This window comes from Ochotona princeps, chromosome 2 (genome assembly GCF_030435755.1).
Source record: "Ochotona princeps isolate mOchPri1 chromosome 2, mOchPri1.hap1, whole genome shotgun sequence".
Taxonomy (NCBI): Eukaryota; Metazoa; Chordata; class Mammalia; order Lagomorpha; family Ochotonidae; genus Ochotona; species Ochotona princeps.
In genome coordinates, this window is record NC_080833.1 from 85,544,866 (window position 1) to 85,572,797 (window position 27,932).

Below are 27,932 nucleotides of genomic sequence, written 5' to 3' on the forward strand. Positions count from 1 at the left end.
TTTGATAATTAAAGCATAATTAAGAATTTATCCATTTTCTGTGCCTGTTAGTTTCTGTGTTTATTGCAACTTGTGCTTGCTCTCACACAAGGTAGCGGAATCTTGGCTTTCAGAGCTATTCTGTTACTGAGTCTGTCCTTTCCCATCCGAAAACATATAGGGTCTGATAACACACACACTGACTCCCACACCCGCGGGAACTGAAGGGCTCACGGCTGTCAGTCAATGCAGCAGGTACACAAAGCTCCAGGCGCAAGCTGCTGACAAGGCAAACTGGACTAGACGACCCGAGAGAACATGCTCAGTTAGTGAACTTTTCCTACAAGTTCAGGTCTGAGAATCTGCAGCTCTGGCTATGCCGAGATCCCGGAAGATTAGGCTAGAGTGGAAAGGGAGCTTTGGGTACCCTGCAGTTTTGCTGCGCTGAGTTCAAGCCTCTCTGGACTGTAACTCCGACCGAGCTGCAGGGCACCTCCGCAGCGGTCACACCCACCGTCTCTGCAGCCGCGGGCCTGGGCTGGCCGGCCGCGCATGCGCACCGGCGGCCGTGGGGAGTGGGGCACGGCCCTGGGAACTTGATCCAGTTTCCGGGGGAGGTGGCGCTTCTTCCGCCTTCCGTCTCCGTGCCGGTGCGCCGGAGGGTGAGCTGAGTTTTGAAGGCTGAGGGGTGCGGTTCTGTCTCTCGGGGGTCTCCGGCTCGGGAGGAGGCTCTGCTGCTGCGGACCGGGCGTCAGGTGGCCTGCCATGGAGGGGCAGCGGGTCGAGGTGGACGGCGGCATCATGGAAGGGGTGAGTGCCGAGCCGCCGCGAGCGGCCGGGCTGCCTGCGAGGCGGCGGGAGGCGGAGCTGTGGCTGCCCAGTTTCTCAGTCCCTGCTTCCCCACGCCTCACCCGTTGCAGGGCGGCCAGATCCTCAGGGTGTCCACGGCCCTGAGCTGTCTCCTGGGCCTCCCTTTGCGCGTGCAGAAGATCCGGGCGGGCCGCAGCACGCCGGGCCTGAGGTAACTCGGGCACGTTGGGGAGTGGGGTTGGAGGGTCGAGGGGCTGGGGGTGCGGGGTTGGAGGGTCGAGGGGCTGGGGGTGCGCTTGGGTGTCGCAGCGGTGCAAGCTGCGAGGTGCCGGCAAGGCAGGTCTCGCGTCCCGACACTGCAGGTGGACTGTGGCCTGGTTGTGTGGGCTAAAGAGATGTCTTTCCTAGCGTTTCCTCTGCTCACTGGGCGTGTGGGAAGCAACTCAGTGCAGGAGTCAGACACCTACTAGCCGAGGAAATCCACCTAGGAGCCAGCGCGTGCTGTGCTGCCGTTCAGAATTAAAGAATAGGAAAGGAGCCCCAGATGGGATGGGTCCCTGGAAGCGACCAGAGTTGTCTGTTGCGAAGAGGCAAATGCCATGGTGCTTGCTCTTCTGGATTTTTCCTGCTAGGTAGATGGGTGTCAGGTGTTGTTATGCACCTGCGCGGACGAGCCCCAAGTTGAAGCCATACTCATTCATTGGTGTGTTCTGTATACTATCTTCATAGATGAGCTATCTGTTATTCTCTCAGGCACAGTTTTTGGGAATGATTACGGGAACTGATAGTCATACATGTGAGCAGCTGTTGCTTTGTCGCCGCAGTTGTTAGCGCCATGCAGTTCATCAGTATAGTGATCCATTTCATTAGTGTGCAGGACACCCCAGACTGGGTTGCTTCAAGAGTGAAAATTTATAGTCTCACAGTTCTCCAAGCTGTCAGTCCAACATCAAGGTGCTGGCAGTTTCCTCAGAGGGAGAGATCTGTCCTGGCTTTTAGCCTTGGCTTGAACAAGGATCTCCACGCTGCTGTCTCTTCTCTGTGCCACATGCCCCTGGTGGCGGTCAGAGGAAATGGGACTAAAAGCAAGTTTATTTTGGTGCAGAAAATTTTTGAAATTCATGCATATTTTTCCATAATGTACATTTCCACAAGCTTTTCAATACCCTTAATGTGCACTGATTTCAAGCTTTTTTCTTTCTTTTTTTTTGGCCTCAAAATAAACTTAACCTTAATTCCATTTTCGGAAAAGTTTTAGGATTACCTTTATGCATGCAAATTTTGAAGTACTAGAAATTACGGCTTCAACATAACAATTTGAGGGGAATACAACTTTGGCCATAGCAAGTGCCATGGATTATTCAGTGAAATGCAAGTGGGACTGTCGGCTTTCAAATACCTTTATTGATTTTTCTCCTTTGTACACTTCCAGTTTGTAACAATTGTACATCCGTGTGTGTGTTCAAAGACAAAATAATTTGTAAGGAAGCCTTAGAATGACACCTACTAGCAGATGGTCTAGGTGCTTAAATCTTAAAACCTTGAAGCTCTGACCCTGACGATGTGGCACTGAACATGGTTAGAACTTGCTGCTGTTTGCTTGCCATTATGGTTTTGTAAGTGTGTCATAAAAAGAGGGAATATAGGCAGTCTGAATGCACACATTTTGATGCAGTATTATGACCTGAAGGCCTCAACATTTATCTGGACTGGAAATGATTCGAGATTTGTGTGATGGGCAACTGGAGGGGGCAGAAATCGGCTCAACAGAAATAAGCTTTACGCCCGAAAAGATCAAAGGTGGCATCCATACCGCAGATACCAAGACAGCAGGGTATGTATCGCTCATATTTCATGAAAGTATTGCTGTTGGAATTAGGCCTGAATTCAGAACCAAGTTTTATCATCTTCTGAGCAAGGTGTTTAACCTCTTTGTACTTCAGTTTTCCCTCTATTTTTTTTCTTTAAAGATTTATTTATTTATATTGGAATGTCAGAATTACAGAGAGGAGGAGAGACACAGAGAAGGATCTCCCATCTGCTGGTTCACTCCCCACATGGCCACAATGGCCAGAGCTGAGCTAATCTGAAGCCAAGAGCCAGGAGCTTCTTCTTGGTCTCCTATGTGGGCACAGGATCCCAAGGCCTTGGGCCATCCTCGACTGCTTTTTCCCAGGCCACTAGCAGGGAGCTGGAAGGGAAGTAGAGCAGCCAGAACACGAACCAGTGCCCATATGGGATCCCAGCATATGCAAGGCAAGGACTTTACTTTCGTGCCACGCCTGTTTTCCCACTTTTAAAAGGCAGATAAGACACTTGCTTTTCAGGGTTGGCGGCAATGTATGTCAAATTTGGGGGACCTAATTGCTCGATTGTGGCTATTACTGTACCTGGAATATTCTTATATGTCTATATAGCATGATGTAGTTTAGTTGTTTCTTTACTTTTTGTTATTTAGAAGTGAATAACTCATATCAAAATGAGTTTTCATTTTTTTGTAGTCTTTGCATTATAGAAAATTCAGTTTTTAGTCTATAGCTAACAGTGAACCACATTGTATTATTTTTAGTTTAAGCAACTAAACATTTTTATTGTCTTTCAGTAGATACTTTTATAAGCTTGTTTAGAATTAGATATAATCCTGATTTTTTTTTTTTTTGCAGTTGGGAATTCTCCCCTCCCCTCCCGCTGAAAGAGAGAGCTTCCTTTTGCTCATTCATTCCCCAAATGTCCGAGGTAGCCAGGGCCCACCTGGGCTTAAGTTGAATCCGTAAATCGTTCTGGGTCTCCCACTGGGTGGCAAGGCCCAAGCACTTCAGCCATCACCTGCTGCTTCCTAGGGTGCACATTACCAAGAAACTAATCAGAAGTGGAGCCTGCATGTGGATGTTCTAAGTAGCATCTTAAGCATCTTAAGCACTGTGCCAGGTACCTGCCCCAGGAATTGGATATTTAATAGTTAAGTTAATTGGATATTTAATAGTTTATCATTTTCTGAGCATCCCTTCCTTTCATGGAGAAGACCTGGAAGAATGATGAATTTTTTAAAAGATTTACTTTACTTTTTTTTTTGGAAAGGCAGATATACAGAGAGGAGGAGAGACAAAGAAAAAGGTCTTCCATCTGATGTTTCACGCCCCAAGTGACCTCAATGGCCGGGGCTGCGCCAATACGAAGGCAGGAGCCTGGAACCTCCTCTAGGTCTCTCACATGAGTGCAGGATTCCAAAGCATTGGGCCGTCCTCAACTGCTTTCCAAGGCCACAAGCAAGGAGCTGGATGGGAAGTGGAGCTACTGGGATTAGAACCGGCGCCCATATGGGATCCCGGTGCATGTAAGGCGAGAACTTTAGCTGCTAGGCCATGGCGCTGGGCCCTACTAGTTCATTTTTTATGACACTTTTTTGTGACCCCTGTTACTGCAGTACAGAAGAAATAAGCAATAAACTAAGTAGTTGTAAACCTGTGGTAAACTGAGTATTTCTAAGTTTTTATCATTTGCTACTGGGGTCAACTTCTTGAGAATGGAAGTTACATTGGATACATGTTAATCTTCCGTTACCAAATACAATTAATAAGTATCTCTTAAAAGGTTTTTTTTTTTTTGAAAGGCAATGTTACAGAGAGAGAAAGAGGGACAGAAAGATGTTCCATCTACTGGTTCACTGCACATATGACTGCAACAGCAGGAGCTGGGCTGGCCCAAAGCCAAGAGCCAAGAGTTAAGAGTTTCTTCCAGGGACCTGGCATGGTAGCCTAGCGACTGAAGTCCTTGCCTTGCACATGCTGGGATCCCATATGGGTGTTGGTTCTAATCCTGGCAGCTCCACTTCCCACCCAGATCCCTGCTTGTGGCCTGAGAAAGCAGTCGAGGATGGCCCAAAGCCTTGGGACCCTGCACCCTCGTGGGAGACCTGGAAAGAAGTTCCTGGCTCCTGGCTCCGGATCGGCGCAGCACCAGCCATTGCTCAGCCCCAAGGCCACTTGGGGAGTGATTCAATGGATGGAAGATCTTCCTCTCTGTCTCTCCTCCTCTCTATAGCTGACTTAACAATTAAAAAAAAAAAAGTTTCTTCCAAGTGTTCCATATAGGTTCAGGAGGCCAAGGATTTCGACCTTCCTCCACTGTTTTCTCAACCATTTGTAGGGAGCTGGATTAGAAGTGAAGCAGTTTGGACTTGAACGGGTACTCTGACACTCAGCTTGCTGTGCCATGGTGCTGGCCCCCAATAAATATATTTTTAATTAATGAATTTGATAATTAACTAAATTAATGAATTAATAAAAGAGACTTTTCAGTTAAGTGCATTGTGTCTTTGTCATAAGAAAGTTAGGAATGAGGCCAGTGCTATGGTTTATTAAGGTAAACCTTTACCTGCAGTGCCGGTATCCATATGGGCATCTGTTCTTGTTCTGGTTGCTCCAGTTCCAATTCAGCTCCCTGCTTACTGCCTGATAAAGCAGAGGTAAATGGGTCAAGTCCTTGGGACCCTGTACTCACTTGGGAGACCCAGATGAAGCTCCAGGCTTCAAATCAGCACAACTCTAGCTGTTGTGGCCGTTTGGAAAGAGAACCAGTACATGGGGGATCTTTCTCTCTCTGTCTCTTCTCGATGTAACTCTGCTTCTCAAATAAAATTATGGAAGATACATCTTTAAAAAGAAAAGAAGTTAAGGAGGCAGCCATTTGAAATAGTGGTGAAATGCAGGCTGCCCACAGCTTACATTGCAGCAACCGTGTTCTGGCATGTTCTGGCGCTGGGCCTGCTTCCAATTTGAGCTTTTTGCTGATGGACATCTTCACAGGCAACAGTTGCTCGCCCAGCCCTTGGGTCCCCAGCACCTGTGTAGAAGACTTACATTGAGTTTCTGGCTTCTGGCCTCGGCTTGACCCAGCCCTTTCTATTGGAGGCATTTGGGTTGTGAACCAGTAGATGGAAGGGATCTGTCTCCTCTTACTTTTCAAACAACAAAAATAAATCAATGACCATTTCAGATTAAAAAGTGAAAGTTTTGGTATGTAAAGGCATGTTGATTTCCGTTTCAAGCTACAATCTATTTATGAAAATGATTGCTTTTTCTTGACTTTGAAGGAGGGAAATAATAGCACATAAAATTTTTCATATAATATAACCATTTCTAGTGATTTCTTGCATTATTTGATTATAGGACCACATACATAGAAGCAAGAATATTTCCCTGAAACATTTTCTTGTGAAATATTCAGTTATTAGTCTATAAAATATTACTCTGTCATATCATGAACTTGAAGATGGTAAGAAACTATATTTTAAGTTGATACCAGAACAGTGAGCTGTGCATGGTAGTGACATAATCAGTTGAATATTTCTAGATCCTTGACTTTTGAAAACACATTTCCATAAATTACTACTTTCAGGAATACTTTGACATTTGAACAAGTTTTGTCTTTAATTTTTTTTAACTTCTTTGTCATATGAAGAAAAGTGTCAGAACTTATGCAGGATCACGCAGCTGATGTATTTTGTGTTGAATTTAAAGCAATTTTTGCTTGTCACTTGAAACCAATACTTACTTTTGAGTTTCACCAGACCCTGAAGTGTTTTTTAACTTCTCAGTTTACTTTGCTTCAGCTAATATTGATGTATAATATTATGACTTTCTTGAGACTTTAAAAAGGATAAGGTGCAGTTCATCCTGTTCTGAATTCTCCTTAGGAGTGTGTGCCTCTTGATGCAGGTCTCAATGCCCTGTGTTCTCTTTGCTGCTTCTCCATCTGAACTTCGTCTGAAAGGGGGAACTAATGCTGAAATGGCACCACAGATAGATTACACGATGATGGTAAGGGCTTTTGTTGTTGTTGACAAGTTAAGATGATCTTATATATTTTCCTAAATTCATTCTTTCTCTTTAAATATACCCTGAATGTTTTTGTGTTACTTCCTGCTTATTTCTGTGTAATGTCTGGTTTGGTTTTTTTTTGTGTTACAATAGTGAATTCTCTAAAACATTTCCTTCGTAGGGGCCAGCGTTGTGCAATAGGTTAAGGCACCACTTAGGAGTGTTGCTTTGAACCTGACTTCTGAACTGGCTTCCTGCTCATGTCCCTGGAAAGCAACAGTAGATGACCTCTGTCTGGTGTATTGGAGACCAGAACTGAGTTCTTGCCCCTGGCTTTGGTCTGGCTCAGCCCTGGGTGCAGGATCATTTGAGGAATGAATCAGCAGATGGATGATTCTCTTTTATTGTTCTGCCTCTTCAAGTAAATAAATGTTGATTTAAAAAGAAAACCTGAAGTGTAACTATACAAATTATATCTCAGTTGGTATATAATACAAAAATTTTTAAGATTTTAAAATTTTTATTGGAAAGTCAGATAGACAGCGGAGGATGAGAGACAGAGAGGAAGATCTTCCATCTGGTGTTTCACTCCCTAAATGGCTGTAATGGCTTGAACTGAGCCAATCCAAAGCCAAGAGCCAGGAGCTTCTTCTGGATCTCCCACACGGGTGCAGGGTACCAAGGCTTTGGGCCATCCTTGATTACTTTACCAAGCCACAGGCAGGCAGCTGGATGGGAAGTAGGGCCACTGGAACATGAACCAGTACCCATCTGGGATTCCAGCATATTTAAGGCGAGGAGTTTAGTCACTAGGCTATTATGCTGGGCCCAATAAAACAAAAAAAATTTTTTTAAATTTTACTTATTATTATCACTTTATGATACAGTTCCTATATATTTTTTTTTAAAAGATTTATTTATTTTTATTACAAAGTCAGATACACAGAGAGGAGGAGAGACAGAGAGGAAGATCTTCCATCCGATGATTCACTCCCCAAGTGAGCTGCAACGGCCAGTGCTGCGCTGATCCGAAACCGGGAACCAGGAACCTCCTCTGGGTCTCCCACGAGGGTGCAGGGTCCCAAGGCTTTGGGCCATCCTCAACTGCATTCCCAGGCCACAAGCAGGGAGCTGGATGGGAATTGGAGCTGCCAGGATTAGAACCAGCGCCCATATGGGATCCCAGGGCTTTCAAGGCTAGGACTTTAGCCACTAGGCCACGCCGCTGGGCCCATTATGATACAGTTCCATAAGCCCTGGGATTTCCTTTATCCCTACCCTAAATCCTCTCCCGCCTCACTGAGTTCCCCTGTATCATTACTATAGTATAGTTTTTCAGTGATTTTGGGCATGGACAATGGCAGAGAGCCCAACATCCTACTGTCAAGATATAGTAAACAGTTTCATTTGGAGTCCATCTTTGTCTGGAAGTAGAGATGCATGCTGCATTGTATCCTCACATCCGGATATGATAGTCTCCATTACACAATTCCTATACATGCCTTTAAATGAAAAACCACAAAACAAAATCAACATCATGAAGAAAAAAGAAATTAACAACACCATGAAGTTAAATAACATGCTATTGAATGACTAATGTGTTGCTGACTAAATGAAAAAGAAAATCAAGAACCTTGAAGAAAATGATCTTTGTGTATGATCTATGAGTCATTGAAGAATTTAATGAGAAGAAAGTGTTTTGAAGAGATGGAACTGACAAAAAAAAGTCAAAATCCATGAGATAAAATTTCCGCTGATCTTTGTTAGTGAAATGTGTCTCCTATAGGCAACAAATACATGGGTTTTGTTTTTTAATCCAGTCTGCTAATCCACAATGTTTGATTGATGAGTTTAAGCCATTTATATTCAGGGTTAATATGTATGGTGGTAATTTGGTTCTGTCATTTAGCAATGGGTTGTTCATTGATTTAGTCTTCTGTTATTTTATTGGGATGTTCTTCGCATTTGCCTTTGGTTTTTGTAAGTGCTATTCCTCTTTTCTGTCAAGAGAACATCTTTAAATATCTTTTGTAGGGCAGGTTTGGAAGAGACATATTCTTTGAACTTTTCTTTACTGTGGAAGAATTTTATTTCATTTTCAAAGACAGGAAAGTTTTGCTGGGTACGTTATCCTGGGCCGACAATTTTTTTCTTTTAGAATCTGGAATATGTTGCTCCATTCTCTTCTGTACTGTAGAGTTTCCTTTGAGAGGTCTCCTGTGAGTTTAATTGGCATTCCTTTATAGGTCAGTTGATTTTTTTCATTTGCACATTTAAGGATCTTTTCCTTAAATTCGATTGAAGAGAGCTTGATTATCATGTGTCTTGGTGAAGATCGCTTTTGGTCAAGCCTGTTGGAAGTTCTGTGACCCTCCTGGATGTTGTTTCCCAATTCTTTCTCCAGATTGGGGAAATTTCCCTTATTATTTCATTATATACATTTGTAAACGTAACTTCTCTTTATGTACCTTCTGGGACTCCCATAACTCTTGAATTTGGCCTTTTAATAGTGTCTTTCAATTCTTGAATACTTTTTTTTGGTCTGATCCAGCTCTGCTTCTAGCTTTTTGTTTGTTTCCCCTGGTGACAGGAAATATCTTCCAATTCTGAGATTCTTTCTTCTGCCTCCTTCATTTTAGTTTGGATGCTCTCCACTGTACTTTTAATTTGCTCCACTGTCTTCTTCATTTCTGATATATCAGCTTTCATTTGATTTATTTCTAGTATTACATATTCCTTGAATGCCTGCTTTATGGGCTTCTTGTTGTTGATAAGAAGCTTAATGAGAAGTGTTTTGAATTCTGTATCCCCTATTTTCTTGATGTCTTCCACAGTTAACTCTGAAGTTGGCAAGGGGCTTTGCTCCTTTGCAGGGGAGTCTTCAGTAATATTCATGTGCTTTTGTCTCTTCTTTTGCTCTTGGTCACTGTACTTCTGGTTGTCAGATTCTTCTTGGGGCAGGTTTCTAAGCTGTGTCACCCACAGGTCTACAATGCGATTTTACTTATTGCAGTTGGTACACGGCTCTTTGTTGTCAGTCATTTTTTCCATTCCCTCCAGTGAGTTCCAGGTCTGGGTTTTTATGTTAGATTTCCACCAGTGTTTCTGTAGCCCTAGCTCCTGGCTTACCAGTCTCTACCTCCTGTGATACTCTACTGAGGTTGCACCGTTTTCTATACAACCTTTCTCCCACTTCCGGTTGGAGAAGGTCCAAAGATTAGAGAGACACCAGGTATCCTATGTAGCTAGGTAGTTGTTGGTGGTGATCTTGCAGGAATCTGTTGGCCATTAGGTCTGGGTGCCACAAGGACCTATTTTGACCTGTACAATGCCGTAGTTGGTATTATTTTCCTGTGGGACCAGTGAAATCCACTAAGCTAAGTGAGGTCTTGCCTAGCTTAGTGCATGCGCAACTCACTGTTGTCCCCTGCAGTCTTAAATTCTCTGTCACACTGTACAAAATTGTGCCTGACATGCCACTGCTAGAGTTTTTAATCTGCTGGCCGTCAGGTCTGAGGGCTACCTGGATCTGTCTTGGGTCGAACCTGTAGGATGCCACGTTGTTGCAGTTCACTGAGTCAGAAATGAGTTCATCTCTAGCTCAGTGCATGCACACTATGGTCTATAGCCCTTGCCTCCTTAAACAAAATGGCACCTAATTGGGTTCTAGGAGGTGGACTGGGCTGTGAAATCCACTCTATTCTTGCACTGCCTGTCTGGGACCTGCTACTCTCTCTGCTCCTGTCAAATCAAACAGAACAACAGGATAGTTCTTTGGTTTCACTTCTGGGGCTCCCAGTGAAAGTCCCTTCTCACCTTGTTGCTGGTGGAGTTCAGATTGCCGTTTGCTGAATGCTGCTTGGGTATCAGTCCCTGCAACACCACACCATTTTGTCTGCTGCTTTCCTGTGTCTGTCAGTCTCCAGGTATCCTTCTTCTGTCCTCTCCTGTTTCCTGGAATGTGTCCTCTCTGCTTCACACTGGCTAATATTTCTCTATCTGTTTAAATGTGTCGTTACCCTATTCCACCATCTTGCATCTTCCAATAATACAATTTTTTAAAAAAAGATTTGTTTAGTTATTTATTTGTAAGGCAGGGAGACAGAAAATCTTCCTTATACTGGTTAACTGCCCAAATGACTGCAGCATGCAAGGCTTGGGCCAGGGTAAAGCTAGGAGCCAAGAATTCCTTCTAGGTTTCCCTTGTGGGTAATAAGGGACCAAAAACTTGGACTGTTTTTTCCTGCCTTCTTGGACACATTAACCGAAAACTAAGTCAGATACAGACTAACTAGGACTTGAACTAGCACTCCAACCAGGATGCCAGCATTTCTGGCAGCAATTTTCACGCCCTGCACCACAGCGCTGAACCAGTTATTTCCTGGGTGCAGGAATTACACTTTAGAAAAACTCCAACAGTTAAAAAAAATTTTTTTTAATTTAAAAAAAAATGTGTTTGTTTAGAACTCCACCTGGGTTTTCTGTCTGGGTAAGAGGGTCCCATTTGCTTCAGCCATCCCCTGCCTCTCAGAGTGCCCATCCATAGGAAACTGGATATAGGGTGAAACAGGGACTGGAATCCAAGCAGTCTGCTGGGAATTTGTGTCCACAGGATGTCTTGACTGCTGTGCCACAAATGCCCACCTCAAAAACCTTTATAGTGAGAAAACTCACTCATGGTGTGCTTGTACAGTGGTGGTGCAGAGAGGTGGCAAGTATGGTTGTGTGATTTTTGACAAACATCCAGCCAACCCCAACCATCTAGATGAATGAATGGTGCCACTACTTTCCAAACCATCTCACCCCACGATTCCTTTGTTATGAGTCCTGCCCCCCAAACCCCAAACCCTGACATCCACTTGTCTGTCAGTTTTGCCTGTTTTCCAGAATGTCACATAACATGAATAATCCGTAGGTAACCTGAGCGCCTGGTTCTTTTGTTTATTCTAATACACATGAGGATTCATCTAAGTTAGTTATAAAACCTTAAGAGTCAAGTGGTAATTTTTTCAAATGATGTATTATTTTGTTTATCCAGTCATCTGTTGAATGATATTTGTTGTTTTTTCAGTTTTGAGCAATTATAAATAAAATCAATATTAATATTATGTACAGGCTGTTAGTTAAATATGTGTTCATTTTCTTGGGTAAATCTCCAGTAATGGTATTGCTGGCTTATTATAGTAAGTGTATGGCTAACATTAGGAGAAACAAGCGTCCAGAGCGGATCAACGTTCTGCATTTTCATCATCACCATATGACAATTCTAGCTGTTCTGCATCATAGTATACATTTAATAACCTCAGGGTTTTTTGTTTTTAATTTTCTTCTGACTTAAAAAAAATGAACATACCTCTTGTATACGTGGAAGGTAACCCTGAGGAATTAGTAAGGTTCTAGATCTGAGAGTTACCTTAGACCTCAGGTTTAGATACCACCTTTTTTCTGGAATATTGCCATTTTAATAAATGGTATTGTCTTTTTAAACTCAATTTGGTCTTTAATGAAAGTTATTCTCTATTCACCCAGTAATTCTGTGTCAAGGAAATTTCCCTAGTTATGGATTACAAAACGTACTAAAAGATCGATAGTAGGGCCCAGCAGCGTGGCCTAGCTGCTAAAGTCCTTGCCTTGAAAGCCACAGGATCCCATATGGGCGCCGGTTCTAATCCCGGCAGCTCCACTTCCCATCCAGCTCCCTGCTTGTGGCCTGGGAAAGCAGTCGAGGACAGCCCAATGCTTTGGGACCCTGCACCCGTGTGGGAGACCTGGAAGAGGTTCCAGGTACCCGGCATCGGATCGGCGCATCGGCCCGTTGCGGCTCACTTGGGGAGTGAATCATCGGATGGAAGATCTTCCTCTCTGTCTCTCCTCCTCTGTGTATATCTGGCTGTAATAAAATGAATAAAATCTTTAAAAAAAAAAAAAAGATCAATAGTAAAGGTATTTAAGCAAAACATTAAATGCTATAGTATCATTGCCATTGTATACCATGAAAACTTTGGGGAATGGTTAATTCAAGTTATTCACGTATTATTTAGTAAGAGTTTTTGTCAAGAAAATGCTTGTTTATAATGTTATTTGGGAAAATAAGGGTCATAAAATTGTATGTACTTTGAGATTTCAATTTTATTAAAAATGGAGAAGACAGGATAGTTAACCAATACTCTGATTTTTAATATATTGTTATATTGGGAAGGGTTAGGAAATACTGTCCTCTCAAATAATATAACCATGGGCAATATGCTGAGTTTTAATTTTTTAATATATATAGACTTACTATAACTCTGATGAACTAAATGTTGAGTTTTTATTTTTTTTTTTTTTTTCTGCAGATTTCTTTTTTTTTTTTTTAATATTCATTTATTCTTTAATTACATTGCATTACATGACACAATTTCATAGGTACTGGGATTCCCCCCCTTCACCCCAAATCCTTCCCCCATCATGAATTCCTTCACCTTGATGCATAACCACAGCTCAAGTTCCGTTGAGATTCCCTAATTAAAAGTTTACGCCATACAGAGTCCAGCATCCCACTTGTCCAGTTCAAGTTCAACGGCCTCTTAGGGAGGCCCTCTCAGGTTTGTAGGCAAAGCCAGCAGAGCGTCACCTCGATCAATTAGAAGCTCCAACATATCATCAGCAACAGTCCAGGTATGATGAGGCTGGTGCAGAGTCCACTGATTGACATAGTCCATCTTAGGGTTTCCCCTTGTCCAGTTTTCCGCTGGAAGCATAAAGCTGAGGTGGTTGATTCATCTACTCCATTTTCCATCTTTTCTTGGTTAATGCTTTGATTCCTCCATTTTGTTCAGGGGAATCCCCCTAAAAAAAAAACTTTGAGGCATTCCCAGTCCAGGCTCCTACATGTACTACTAGTAAGCACAGTGCCCGCCACCGTCCATCACTCCGATCAGCTGATGGTTTTAACCCCTGGGTTGGTTCTCTTCTGAGCCCCGACCTCTATTGGAACCAATGAGTATCGCATCTCTCCCCGGCTCTGCCCATCACACTCTCGTCCCTCACCTAAACCAGTGGGAGGAGTGCTGGTCGGGTGTTGCATTCCCTACTAGCACAGGCCATTTCACCTTGGCATTTTGTGTTTTGTACTGTTTTTTTTTTTTTTTTTTTTATCGCAACCAAACCCAGCCAGGCCCCCACACAGTTTCAGCACTTGGGCTTGCCAGTGGATGACGTGAACCGACTCAGCCTGGTCTGCCCCAACCCGAGCCAAGTGTATGCCAGTGGGTCACATTCCAAAGCCTCTTCTGGGTTATTTACCTCCATGCTTCCTGCGTTTATTTGTAGAGTCAGTGTCGTGTCAGAGGAACTGTTCAGGTTCCTCCCTCCGACTCCTTCATGGTGTCGGGCTTCACGCATTCCAGCAGGTCCTTCGGCCAGCTCCGCTCTTCAATCCATTCTGGTTCCTGCTGTTGAGAGTTTCAGCCCAGCCACGGCTCGTCCATACCCACATATATCTCATATATGGCTCAGATGGGGTTGAGGCCTAGCCGAGCCCATCCAACATCTATCCTGGTCCTCCGGAGCACCAAACTGTGCTGTGGTCTAATCCGGCATGGTGCGTCAAAGCCGAATTGATATTTGTGCCAAGGGATTACAACTGTGACCCGACCAGAACTCAGCCTCCCTCCAGTTCCTGTGCCCCTTAGTGGTAGGCTCCACGCAGCCAAGGCCTCCCCCACGCTTTCCAACTAGGCCTGTTGCCAGCCAGTGTTAAGTATGCCAGAGGTTGCTCTGGTCACCCCAGAGCGCCCTATAGACTGTCATGCCTCCTGCATAGACTAAATGTTGAGTTTTTAAATGCATTGATTTTTTTGTTTGAAAATGGAATTAGCTCACATATTTTATTTTAGTATTTGCTTTCACTGCCTAATTATTAGGTCAGTATAAAACACTTTTGTTTAATCACAAGTAGTGATGGTTAAAGTAACAATAAATTCATTTTTCAGGTTTTCAAGCCAATTGCTGAAAAATTTGGTTTCACATTTAATTGTGACATTAAAATGAGGTAAGTTGCTTATTAGTCCTTTGAAAAATTGGAACTTATGAAACTGTCATTCTGGAACCCATTTGTATTTCTTAAAAGAATACTGTACCTTGTTTTTTGAAAAAGAATAAACAACAGGGACACGAGGATTTGAAAGCAGCTACATATGATACTTGTTTGTTTCTTCAAAAAAAGATATTTTCAAAGGAATTTCCCCTCCAAGGCAGCTTCATATCTATTGTTTCTCATATCCTTGTTTAGTCATCAGTCACTTTAAGCCAATGACAAAGCTGGGGACTACTGGGGGCTGGCAGCCAGCCTCTTTACAGTGCACTCGGGTTATTTCTCTTTGGGGCGCCCCTGCTGCCTCACGATAGCGCGGCTCAGTTTCTGTGGATGGCATGTGAGTGCGTGCAGTCCTGCCGCAGTTTGCCTTGCCGGCCTCATCTCTTTCTTCCTCTCAGCATGCCGTATCTTCCAACTGCGTGATTTGATAGTCCTTAAACATACATTGTACCTTTGGACTTTAGAATTTTCATGGTATCCTTCTGCTGTCTTAAAAAGTAGAAATCCAAGGTGGGTTTTGTTGTTGTTGTTGTTGTTGTTGTTGTATGCTTTTAATGAAACCTGTAATTTGTTGTGTGACTGTGAATCTCTGAACCTCTGGAGTAGTGCAAAAATGTTTTAGGTCTGGAAAATATCAGGAACAAAATAAATTCTAGAACAGCACTATCAGGTAGAACTTGCTAATTTGAAGAAAATGTTACCTATGCATGCTGTCCATTGTGGTAGTCACCATATCCAAATGTGAAAGTTGAGCACTTGGAATATGACTAGTGCATCCAATAAGCTGATTTTTAAATTTTTAAATTTTATTTGATTTTAATAGTTACATGCATCTTAGAGCTGCCATATTAGGCCACATAGACCTGAAATAGAACTCTTAGTGAATTACATGGTTGGATAGCATTCATATTTTATTCCATTATAATACTGAATTTTATTTTTCTTAATACAGTGCTATTTTTTGTCCTCTTTTCCATAGGGGCTATTACCCAAAAGGGGGTGGTGAAGTGATTGTTCGCATGTCACCAGTTAAACAGTTGAATCCCATAAATTTAACTGACCGTGGCTCTGTGACTAAGATACATGGAAGAGCTTTTGTTGCTGGTGTTTTGCCATTTAAAGTAAGTTGTCTTAAGACTTTTAATATTATTATTTAATTTTTTTGGTAAAATTCAATGCTCTGTCTACTCTTGAAAATCAAATTTCTGAATAGTATACATAAAAATTCTAGTTTTGTGTGTCTCTGAAGGCCTGAAGATGGCTGTCCAAGTAATTCATTTGTTTTATTCTGTTTTTCTGACTTGCTGAAATAGGTAGCAAAAGACATGGCGGCGGCGGCAGTGAGATGCATCAGAAAGGAGATCAGGGATCTGTATGTTAACATCCAGCCAGTTCAGGAACCTAAAGACCAAGCTTTTGGCAATGGAAGTGGAATAATGTGAGATAACATTCCTTTTCATAAGCATTAGTTAAGAGCCCTGAAATAATTATCCCATTTCAATTAAAGATTTGTAATGTCTTTGTTCAAATTTACAGTTTTAAGAAGGCATATTTTTAAGGACATTCCTACTAAAAAGAACAAGATAATGAGTTATTATTCTGGATTTTTCTGAGGTTAATTTGCTTCTTACTGCATTGATAAGATCTCACTTATTTGGTGAACTTCAGTGCTTAAGTTAATCAGAAGTTTGACTCTGAAGCTGATCCTATGGTTTATTTCCAGTTCCTTTAAAGATGACAAATGTGAAACACATTCATAAGTAAGTGTTAAATACAGCAATGATCTCTTTTAAAAAAGGAATATAGGAGGCCGGTGTTGTGACACAGCCGCTAAAGCCGCCACCTGCAGTGCCAAACACCAGCATGGTACATCAGAGTGCTGGTTTGAGTCCCAGTCTGCTCAGCTTCTGTTCAGATCCCTGATAATACGTATGGAAAAGCAGCAGAAAATGGTCAAGTTCTTGGGTGCCTGCCACCTGTGTGGGAAACCTGGGTGCACTCCTGGCTCCTGACCTGTTCTTGGTCCAGCCCTAGCTGTAGCCCCCATTTGAGGAATGAACCAACATATGGAAGAGCTGCCTTTCAAATAAACAAATAGATATTTATAAAAGAAATTTAACTATTATTTTAACCCAATTAGAGTTAACAAATTTAAGTGTCATAGACATTTGTAATTGATGCTTTTAAAGTATTAAGTATCCTTTATAGATTTAATTATTTTAATTTAAAAACTCATTTATTTTCATAGTTTGAAATGCAGAGGGAGAGAGAGACAGAGATGTAGCATCTACTGGTTCACATACCAGATGCCCACAGCAGCCTGGGCTGGACCACACTGAAGGCAGAAGCCTGGAACCCCTCCCTCGTGCGTGAATGGCAGAGACCCACATTCTTGAGCCATCACATGCCACCACCCATGCTGTGAATTAGCAGGGAGCTGGAATTGAAAGTAGAACCAGGACTCAAACCCAAACATCATACTACAGTATCTATGGGCATAGAGAGTATATATGTGTATCCCACATGGCATCTTAGTTCCTCTACCAAACACCTCCCCTTCTATTAATACATTCCAGAGTCTCTTATTCATAATTTTGATAGACAGTTTTAAAGCAAATGCTTACTTTTTGTGAAAAATGCTATCTCACAAAATCAAAGTCTTGCATACAGGCCTTTTATTGTAAGATAATCGTAAAATACTTTATAGTGCTTTGTGCCTCCTGTGACATAGTACTACTTAGTGTGGGTGAGATGTTAACTTGGGAGATATGCGTGAGCAAATTTTATTTACCTGTGAATGGATTAGAATCTAATGGAATAAAAAAAAAACCAGAAAAAAATACAAAAGAAAAAGAAATAAAGGAAAAAAAAAAAAGAGTCTAATGGAACTTTCCTGATCAGTCACTGAAAGATATTAATGGCCCAATTAAAGCGGATAGATAATTAGTTATTCTGCTCTATGGATGAAGAATTTTATTTTACCAGTTTGTTGGCTGGATTTAATTCTGCCTCTTTAACACTCATGGCTGTGTTTGCATGCAATTTCAGCATATTTATAGCATAAATAATAGTAATTTTTTTTTACTCCTACCTACATAGCATTGTTGCTGAGACATCCACTGGCTGTTTGTTTGCTGGATCGTCACTTGGTAAACGAGGTATAGAGTTAATTAAGCTTTCAGTGTTTCTCCCAGCTTTATACCTTGAAAAATTTCAAATCTGTTGGAAAATTGTCTAATTACACTGCTGTTCTAGCCACTCATGAACTTTTGTTAGGTATATGGGTATGCATTTCTCAGCTACTTCAATGTGTGTTGCAGATATCATTCTCACACCTCTGAATACTGCAGGATGTATATCTGCAGAATAAAACTCACATTTACTGCTTTTATACCTGAAGAATTTGTTAGAGTCAGATATACCAGACATACTCAGACACAAAGAATTTCTCTAAAATATTTAGAGCAATATGGGATTTCTTTTTCTTTTTGGAGCACATACAGAAATTGGTGCTCATGTAAGTTGTCTACTTTTGATACACAATGCTCCCTTTACCTTTTTAAATTTCTAAAAAACATTTATTTATGGTTCTGGCGCAATAGCCTAGTGGCTAAATCCTTGTCTTGCATCTGCTGGGATCCCATGTGGGCACCGTTCATGTCCCAGCTGCTTCACTTCCCATCCAGCTCCCTGCTTGTGGCCTGGCAAAGCAGTTGCGAATGGCCCAAAGCCTTGGGACCCTGCACCTGCCTAGGAGACCCAGGGGAAGCTCCTTGGGTCCTGGCTTCGGATTGGCTCAGCTCCATCTGTTGCGACCATTTGGAGAGTGAACCAGCAGACAGAAGATCTTTGTCTCTGTTATGGTTTCTCTATAAATCTGCTTTTGCAAGAAAAATAAATAAATTGTGTAAAAATTATTTATTTGAAAGACAGTGATGAAGAGAGAGATAAGTGACCATTTTCTAGTTCACTACCCAAGTGCCTGGAACAGCGGGGGTGGCCAGGGAAAGCCAGAAACTAGAAACTCTATCTGAGTCTTCCTCATGGAGAGCAGGAACCCATTGTTTTTTGGGCCATCATCTGCTGCTTCACAGGCCATTTAGCAGGAGACTGACTTGGCAGCACAGAGGCTGGGACTTGAACCAGGCACTCCCATATAGAACGGGGACACCCTAAACCCCAACACCACAATGTCCTCTCCCCTTTTACCTTTTCTTTTTATGATATTGACCTTTTGACAAGTCTAGGTCTTTTCTCACAGAATTTTCTAGAGTCTAAACATGAGAACCAGTAGCTTCATCTGGGTGTTCTTTGTGGGAATAGGAGCCCAAGACCTTGGACCATCCTCGGATGTTTTCCCAAGCTGTCAGCAAGAGCCTGGATTGGGGCCAGCAACAGTGCCCATATGGGATGCCAGCACCACAGTTGGAGAATTAGCTTGCTGTGGTGCTGCCCTGGCCTCTTCATCTAGTAGTATTAAAGTCTGTTGATGGTTCTCCCCTGCATCAGTTATTATACCGACTACTTAAAAATATTGAATGATTTCAGGAAAGGAAAATTTGTTTAAAATTTGACATATTAGGAAGAGGAGATATGCCTCTGTTTGTTAAAATATTTTAAATTATTTTGCCAGCCACGGAACCCCTGGTTGAGCTTCTAATGGTTTGTGCGGTGGCTGTATGCTTCGTTCCCACTTCCGAATTGTCTACAGCACGGCTACTCATAGTACTTGGCAGACAGGTGGCGCCCTGGCACCATCTGGGAGTTGTTTCCACGCCACTCCCAGTAATTTTTCTTCTGCTTATTAAAAGGATGAAAATATAAAATGGTTATCAGATTGCAGAGAAGGCCAAAGCATTTATTTTAGGACATTGCAAACATGTCATGAATTATAGAAGAAGTCTCACAATAAATAAGCCAGGTTAATTTCCATAGAAAGAAAACAGAGCTCCACTACCAGACTGTTTTGCTCCTGTAGGAAAGAACATAACTAAATGGAAGAGTAAGCAAAAAATTATATATTCAACAACATAAAACTAATACTTTGTTCGTAAAGCAAAATTGTGACTGTTTTTGGAAACCTGTAAAATATGAGAAGAAAAATATTAAAATAATAAAAGTTGTTAGGACTTTGCTCCTTTTTCTAGCATGATACTGAGAGCAAAATTCTCAAGTGTAAAAATTTTATATAAATTCTAATTGCCAATTCAGTTATTGACATTGCTAACAGTAGTGGCCAGTAATAATTTAGGGCCATTCTTACCCTTATTTACAGTTCAGGAGGTTGGGTAGGAAGCAATAGGAGTAGCTCTGAGAAATACTGTGCCACTTAACAGAAAGCTTTCATGTGCCTATCACTTTTTTTTTTAAAGATTGATTTATTTTTATTGCAAAGTCAGAGAGACAGAGAGGAAGAGAGAGAGAGGAAGACCCTCTGTCCGATGATTCACACCCCAAGTGACCACGATGGCCAGAGCTGTGCCGATCCGAAGCCAGGAGCCCAGTCCTCCTCCAGGTCTCCCACACAGGTGCAGGGTCCCAAGGCTTTGGGCCGTCCTCAACTGCTGTCCCAGGCCACAAACAGGGAGCTGGATGGGAAGTGGGGATGCCGGGATTAGAACTGGCGCCCACATGGGATCCCAGTGCATTCAAGGCGAGGACTTTAGCCGCTAGGCTACAGCGCCGGGCCTGCCTATCACTTTTTTTTAGCAGACTAATTTTTTTTTTAAAGATTTATTCATTTTATTACAGCCAGATATACAGAGAGGAGGAGAGACAGAGAGGAAGATCTTCCGTCCGATGATTCACTCCCCAAGTGAGCCGCAACGGGCCGATGCGCGCCGATCCGAAGCTGGGAACCTGGAACCTCTTCCGGGTCTCCCACGCAGGTGCAGTGTCCCAATGCATTGGGCCGTCCTCAACTGCTTTCCCAGGCCACAAGCAGGGAGCTGGATGGGAAGTGGAGCTGCCGGGATTAGAACCGGCGCCCATATGGGATCCCGGGGCTTTGAAGGCGAGGACTTTAGCCGCTAGGCCACGCCGCCGGGCCGCCCATCACTTTTTAATACAACAAAGCCAGCTGTTCTTTATCCTTATGGTTTTCCATCCCAATTTTAGTCATTTTTCAAGGAGCACTTAAGTCATTGATGGGCCACAAATAATGCTACAACTAAACTTTTAAAATTATTCTAGAACCTATAATTTTTTCCTTTTCTGAACTCGTTTCAGTTTTGTTGTTTTGTAGCATAGAACTTAGCATCTGATTAATCTTTGCTTCTGTAATATATGAGCATTTTTTTTATTTTCTCCTTAACAAAAGAATTATCCAGCATGCCACACATGCAGTATATACTGTGCTCAGTACTATTATGCTGTGGTCTTGATCATAGCCACTTTATACATATTATGTAGTTTCTAGGATAACTTGAAAACAGTTATTTTTTTTCTCTATCCCCCATGTAGCAGATTAAATGGCAGAGACTAGCTTATACAAGAAATACCCATTCATAGCACATGTTCCAAACTATTTAATTCAGTTATGTAAATACTTCTACACCCAGAGATTAAGTTTGGTATATTATTTTAGTAGTTTCTGTCAGAAATAACAAAGTTACAATGTTAAGGATTCCACTGTTTGGTGACATTTTCTCAAGGTTTCTCAACTAAATTTGTAAATATAAAATAGAAGAAAATAACCACATTCTCATTTTTTAAAATTTTCATTTTCATTTGTAGCTAAGAATTTCTTTTAAAGTAAATACCTTGTACCAAAATAAGGTTAGTTAGATTTGAGTAATGGTATTGTACAATACAGAACAGTTTACAAGAATATGTCTTTTTTAAATACCTAGAGGAAAGGAATTTGAAAGTTTCCAAGATAAAGAAATGGTAACTTAAGGAGACAGAAATTCCAGTTAGTTTAGTTTGATCATTACACTTTGTATACATGTATTAACTACCTGTACTGTACTCCATAAATAAGTGCAACTAAAAAAAAGCAAAGCTAAAATAAGTATCTTATAAGAATAATTTGACAGTTCAGTCTTTCTGATGGTAAATATTTTCTATTTAATGTCAAACTAGAGATTTAGCTTATGTGTGCAGAGGTAGATGTTAGGGCAACAGGGTAAGTGTTCCAACTTCAAATAAGGCAACACCTGTTCACATCTTGAAGCTAATATTTTAAAACTATTTAATCTGAGGATGTTATTTGTTTTGTTTTGTTTTGTTTTAGCCAAAAAATTCTCTGCTTTTTAAAAAATTCTTTAGTTCTGATGGAATTACTTACAGACTGATTGTATACATAAATTGTAAGCTTTAAAATTTTAAATTGAGTCACTGCATTATAGGGTCATAGTTAGAAACTAGCTGAATTTTTAGTTTCAAAGCAATCTGTTTTTTCTTCAAGTACAAATAAAGATACAAAGTATTTGCATATTCAGAGCTCTCAGAATAACTGAAAATCTTTTCCAGAAGGTATATTGAGTGAGTTTAGAGCCTGAAAATTTATTATACCTATGTAAACCGAGGTGCATTAAAAGTTTTGCCTCTTACTAATGTGATTTTTTTACACTGTGCCTACCTTAGGTGTAAATGCAGATAAGGTTGGAATTGATGCTGCTGAGATGCTATTAGCAAATCTTCGACATGGTGGTACCGTGGATGAGTATCTGCAAGACCAGGTATGACATGTTTTTTTAATAAATAATGTTCTAGTCTATCAGATCTGAATATTTTAAACTAGACTAAATATAGATTTTGGTTACTAACTTTCAGATACTGATTACCAAATCCAACTTTATGTATTTTTAAAGATTTTTAAATTTTCATTTAAAAATTTTTTATATATATTTTAAAGATATACTTATTTGTATTGGAAAGTCAGATTTTACAGACAGGAGGAGATGCAGAGAGAAAAATCTTCCATCCACTGGTTCATTCCTCAATTGGCCACAACAGCTGGAGCTGAGCTAATCCAACCCAGAAGCTTCTTCCAGGTCTCCCACATAGGTACAGGGTCCCAAGGCCCTGGGCCATCCTTGACTGCTTTCACAAACCACAAGTAGGGAGCTGGATCAGAAGTAGAGCAGCTGGGACTTAAACTAGTGCCCATATTGAATGCTGTTCCCACAGGCCAAGGATTAGTTTGCTATACCACTAACCAGCCCCTACTTTACATTTTTTAAATGTTCTTTTGGAATTTATTTTATCTATAGATATATATATTTGGTATTTATGTATATATATATTTGGTATTTATGTATATATTTTACATATATATGTAAAAATTTATCCATTTGAAAGAATTACAGGCAGAGATAGAGAGATAGATAAAACACACACACACAATCATTCTGCTGTCCTCTGGTTCACCCCCAAGTGACTGCAGTGACTAGCCAGGGTTGGGCCAGGCCAAAACTAGGAACCAGGACTCCATCCAAATTTCCCACTGGGAAAATTTCCATATTCTGTCTTCCCAGGCTCATTAGCGGGTAGCTGAATTGGAAATGGGGCAGTGGGATGCCAGTATCACACGCAGAAGCTTACTACATTGTATCCCAGTGACAGCCTCTATTGCTTCTTTCTGAAATGTTCTTTGCTCAGTTTCTGAAATACCGCCATCTTCCTGGTTTACTGGCCATATCTTCTAGTCTCCTTTGCTAGTTTATTGTTGCTTTCTCTTTGGTTTCTAACTTTTGAAGAGCTCCTAAGCTCAATCCATGCCTATTGATCTATATTTCTCCATTTTTTTCATTCAGTCTCATGGCTTAAATCCTTATCTATGTGCTGATGACTCCCAAATGTGTGTTGCTATCCCTGACCTCCTCTTGGAGTCTTTGCTCATATACCCCTTCGTCTGTCAACATCTCTTGGATGTTTCATTGACCTCTCCAGCTGAACACATTGACTCACACTGAGAAGTGCTATTGAATATTTTCAAATAAGATCTAAATTTTCATGGCCCACTAGTTTTTAAAAAAGATTTATTTATTTAATTGAACATTAGAGTTACAGAGAGAGGGAGAGGCAGAGACCTCCCATCCACTGCTTCACTCTCTAAATGGCTGCAATGGCTAGGATGGACACAAGCCAAAGCCAGGATCCAGGGGCTCCACCTGGGTCTCCCAGGTGGGTGGCAAAGACCCAAACACTTGTGCTGTCTGCTGCTGCTTTCCCAGGTCATTAGCAAGGAGCTGGATGGGAAAGGGAGCAGCCAGGACACAAACCACACCCAATGGGATGCTGACATCACAGGCCATGGCTTCACCTGCTACACCACAATACAGATCCTTTTAACCATTTTCTTAAGATATTTTCTGTCATTTTTAGTCTCTTCCTTCTTAGCCAGAGCTGTTCTATGTATTCTTTTATAATGTAGTTGTAGATGGGGATGGGGAGCATCCAGCCCACAGGCTGTTTAAGGCCTGTGAAATTGTTTTACCTAACCCTGCCAAGGTTACTACAGGTTGTGCTCAAAATCAATAAGTCTATAGAGAGCAAATGTTCAAGTTGATCCTTCTGTTTGACCCATTAATGGTGTTATAGATGTCGTAGTAGCTCGAGATGGAAAAAAACTTTCTCATCCCTGTTTTAGAGCGTAAATGAAACTTTCGCTTGCCAGCTTGGTTAGTGATCTAATTAACACATTACTTTTCAATTCCATAATCTATTTTTAAACATTAAAAACATTCTATGTTTAAAGTTGTTGCTAAGTGTTTCTGAACCACACCACAGACTTGGGTAAAGCAAGTTTTTGGGTTTATTTTTATTTGTCTGTAATAATTTTCTAATGACTTCTGGAGACTCGGGGGAAACAAATTCTTTTTTAGCTATTTTCATTTCTGGTGTTTTCATTGTGAACAGCAATGGAATTGTAACTGCAGATATTAGCAAATGTGTGAGATGTTTCTTGCCTGTTCTTTTTTCAATAGCTGATTGTTTTCATGGCATTAGCCAGTGGCATTTCTAGAATAAAAACAGGACCAGTTACACTCCATACACAAACAGCTATACATTTTGCTGAACAACTAGCAAAGGTGAGTATTCTGTCTTAAAAATAAGCTTTATTGTGGCCAGTTTGGGTCACATTTTAAAAACAGAAAACTCAATAATAATAATCAGAAATGCTACTGCCACAGAGTACTTCCTGTAAGACACTAAGCTAATTCCTCAGTTTTTTTTTAAATTTCCATACTCTGTATAACCATTGAGGGTGGCTATTTATTCTATCTTAAAGATGATGAGTAAAGTCGATCAGGTTGTTAAGGTTATATCGTTTCTTTAAAAAATATATATTTATTTGTTAGAAAGACAGAAAGGAAAGGCCAGAGATCTTCCATTCACTGGTTCACCGCCCCCAACCACTGTCCAGGCTGAAGCCAAAAGTCCAAAACTCAATCTGATCTCCCACATGGTGGCAGGGACTTAAGTACAGGAGCCATTATCTGCTGCCTCCCCTGGTGTGTCTTAGCAGGACGCAGGAAACAGAATCAGGACTTGGACCTAGGTACTCAGATGCAGGACTTAGGCCACAAAATAGCGTCTCAGCAACTGCGTTACATGTCTGCCCCCAGCCACATAATTTCTTAGTAGTAGAGCTGGGATTTGAACATACCCTGAAAGCAAACTTAAGAGCCCAATTCATCACTGTATTTTACTGTGTTGCAGAGTAATAAAGATGTTTTGATTAGAACAATGAAATAAACTCACAAGAGAATCCTCGTTGACTATAAACGTAAATATGTAAATTTTTAAAGGTCTGACTTTCGTATCATTTCTGTTGTTCAAACAGAATATTTGCTGAAATTCTGACATTTTCCAGACCTTTTAAATCTGAAGAGTAGATTTATGATTATTAGTAAAAAAAAGATTCTATTCTATTCTTAAAAACTTATATCTTTACTGCAGGATTCTCAAGTTTTTGAAAGATTCATGTTTTTATTTGAAAATCAGTATGATAGGGAAGAAAGGACAGAGAAAGATCACATATCCCCTTAATAACTTCCTGCAACTCTACATTTTGAGTTATAAATAAGTTTAAATATAAACTAAAAATAGTTCCTATAATAGTTACTTTTGTTCCTTATTTTCATCATGCTTATAATTTGAAAAATTTAACTACATTAAAATGTTGGTTAACTAGCTCAAGATTCAGTGTTTATTCCTTAAGTAATAATTGCTAATGTCCATTGTGTGTCAGAATACTGTCATAGAATACTGAAATTGAAAAGAATTTCTAGACATATACTGTTCAACCAGGAAAATGATTTTCAAACTGCATTTCAAAGAATCCTTAAATTTAGGCTTACTTATAAAACTCTTTGCCATAGATTCAGCCAGCCTGCTCATTTGTTTGACTTTCAGTTCTGTTTACATTAACCACTTTAGCTTTAAAAAATTATCATTTCCCAAAACACAGTGGTAGAGGTCAAATGTTTTAAAGTTGACTTCAGCCAACAAATGAAATCTACAATGTTAAGCCCAGTGAGGATGAGGGAAGCTGTTAATCACCACTACCATCGCTCCTCCCAATCCAATTTCTCTGAACTAGATGTTTTGAATAATATCCTTAGGGATTTAAGCTGGCTAGAACATCGTAGGATGATTAAAGAGTGATTTGATACTTGACTAAAAGTACCAATATTTCACTTCATGTTTGAGAGAATCTTTAAGGACTAGGGAGTGATGGTACATTATAATCAAAATTGAAATTTTAAAATAGATATTTGTCATAGCTGTTTTCTGGAGGTTCTGATTCAATTACCGTGGAGTGGGACCCAATCCTATGTATATCTTTGAACAAGGACCATAGTTCTAGAATGAAGTATGTTCAGTCTCTGTGCGATCGAACTCATGAATCATTTGATCTTTGCATCTCTATCTTTTTTGTAAAATATGTAAGCTGGAGTTATGTGCTCTTCCCTCCTTATCACTCTTCATGTAACTTGCACATTAAATGTTCTGCTTTCAGGCTAAATTCACTGTGAAGAAATCAGAAGATGAAGATGATGCCTCTGAAGACACTTACATTATTGAATGTCAAGGAATTGGTTTGAAGAATCCACATCTATAGGATATTTGTTTCATAAATGACACTTCAATGATGTCTTACACTAAATCATTTAAAAAAACATTAGTACTACAAAACAATGAATGAGATAAATTATTAAAAGGCAAGTTAGAAGATGGATGTATTGTGTTCTAATTTGCTGAAAATACTCAAAAAATTGATCTTATTTTGAGTAAAAGAGTTGGTGGAATATGTATAATAGCTGATTTCATTACTCAAGTATTGAAGTGAAATGTTATTTATATCTGAAGTAAAATTTTTTATGTAAAAAAGTCAGGATCTGTAATTTGTATATAGTAGTCATCCTATTACTAATGTTTTCTCTGTTGTGATTTTAATGGAAACCATCATATAAACACATGAAACGGAAAATCCAAGACATAAATAATTCATTAGTTTACACTGCAAGCCGTTTTAAGTCCTGCGATGAAGTCCATTGCAGGGTATGAGTCATCCCTTTATGCTCTGTGTATACACCATCACTCACTCATGAGTCAGTAGCTGACTAGGTTATCAGATGGACTGTCGTGGTACTGCAGTACCTGTATTCAAATAACTTGTTTTATTTAAAAATAGTCCCAAAGCACCAGAGAATAGATGAGCTGAAGAGAAGCTGTAACATGCTTCTCTTAATTAACATTTCACATCATTGCAAGAAGAAGGGTGAGTATTACAAAATGAAAAAATTTTGAGAGAGACCATATAGAGATTAACTTTTAGACTATGCATGCGTGTGCTGCTGAACTGCTGTACATTCAGAGAAATGTGTTGTTAGAGGATTTGGTCATTGTGCAAACAGCAGAGCATACTTACACAAAGTAAATAGGGTATGCAAACTCTGTGGCCCTTTGATACAATCAAAATGATGGTTGGGGCTGCTGCCAGAAACCATACACACACACACCAGAAACATAGTCCTTTGTTTTCATTAAAAGTTTATGCATTATACATAATAGTATAAGCTATGTACTAGTGGGACAGATGTGTGTATACCAACTCACCACAAATAGAGAGTAATATTTCTAGGAATTTGGGAATATTTCACCTCTACTATAATCTTATTAAACCACTCTTGTGTATGTGAATTATTGTTGACTGAAATGTCCTAATTTAGCAGGTGGCTATTGTTAGAATATTCTATTTTTTGTTAGTACTTGTTACTAACTAGTACCTGTAC

The 27,932-nt window shown here is 40.5% G+C and overlaps 1 protein-coding gene across 2 annotated transcripts; it reads left to right on the forward strand.

Moving 5' to 3' along the window:
* The first annotated feature begins 576 nt into the window (after positions 1 to 576).
* On the forward strand, positions 577 to 27,932 carry RTCA (RNA 3'-terminal phosphate cyclase). 2 transcript variants are annotated; one of them, XM_004582008.3, is made up of 11 exons: positions 577 to 789; positions 900 to 1,000; positions 2,480 to 2,623; positions 6,485 to 6,608; positions 14,582 to 14,640; positions 15,665 to 15,806; positions 15,999 to 16,123; positions 17,785 to 17,843; positions 22,273 to 22,367; positions 24,618 to 24,722; positions 26,657 to 27,932. In XM_004582008.3, the coding sequence occupies exons 1-11, from the start codon at positions 745 to 747 to the stop codon at positions 26,756 to 26,758; spliced, it is 1,101 nt and encodes a 366-aa protein (XP_004582065.2). In that variant the 5' UTR covers positions 577 to 744; the 3' UTR covers positions 26,759 to 27,932. The 2 variants fall into 2 exon arrangements, with proteins under 2 accessions (XP_004582065.2, XP_058515625.1); XM_058659642.1 differs by lacking the exon at positions 577 to 789 and having other exon boundaries at positions 2,465 to 2,623.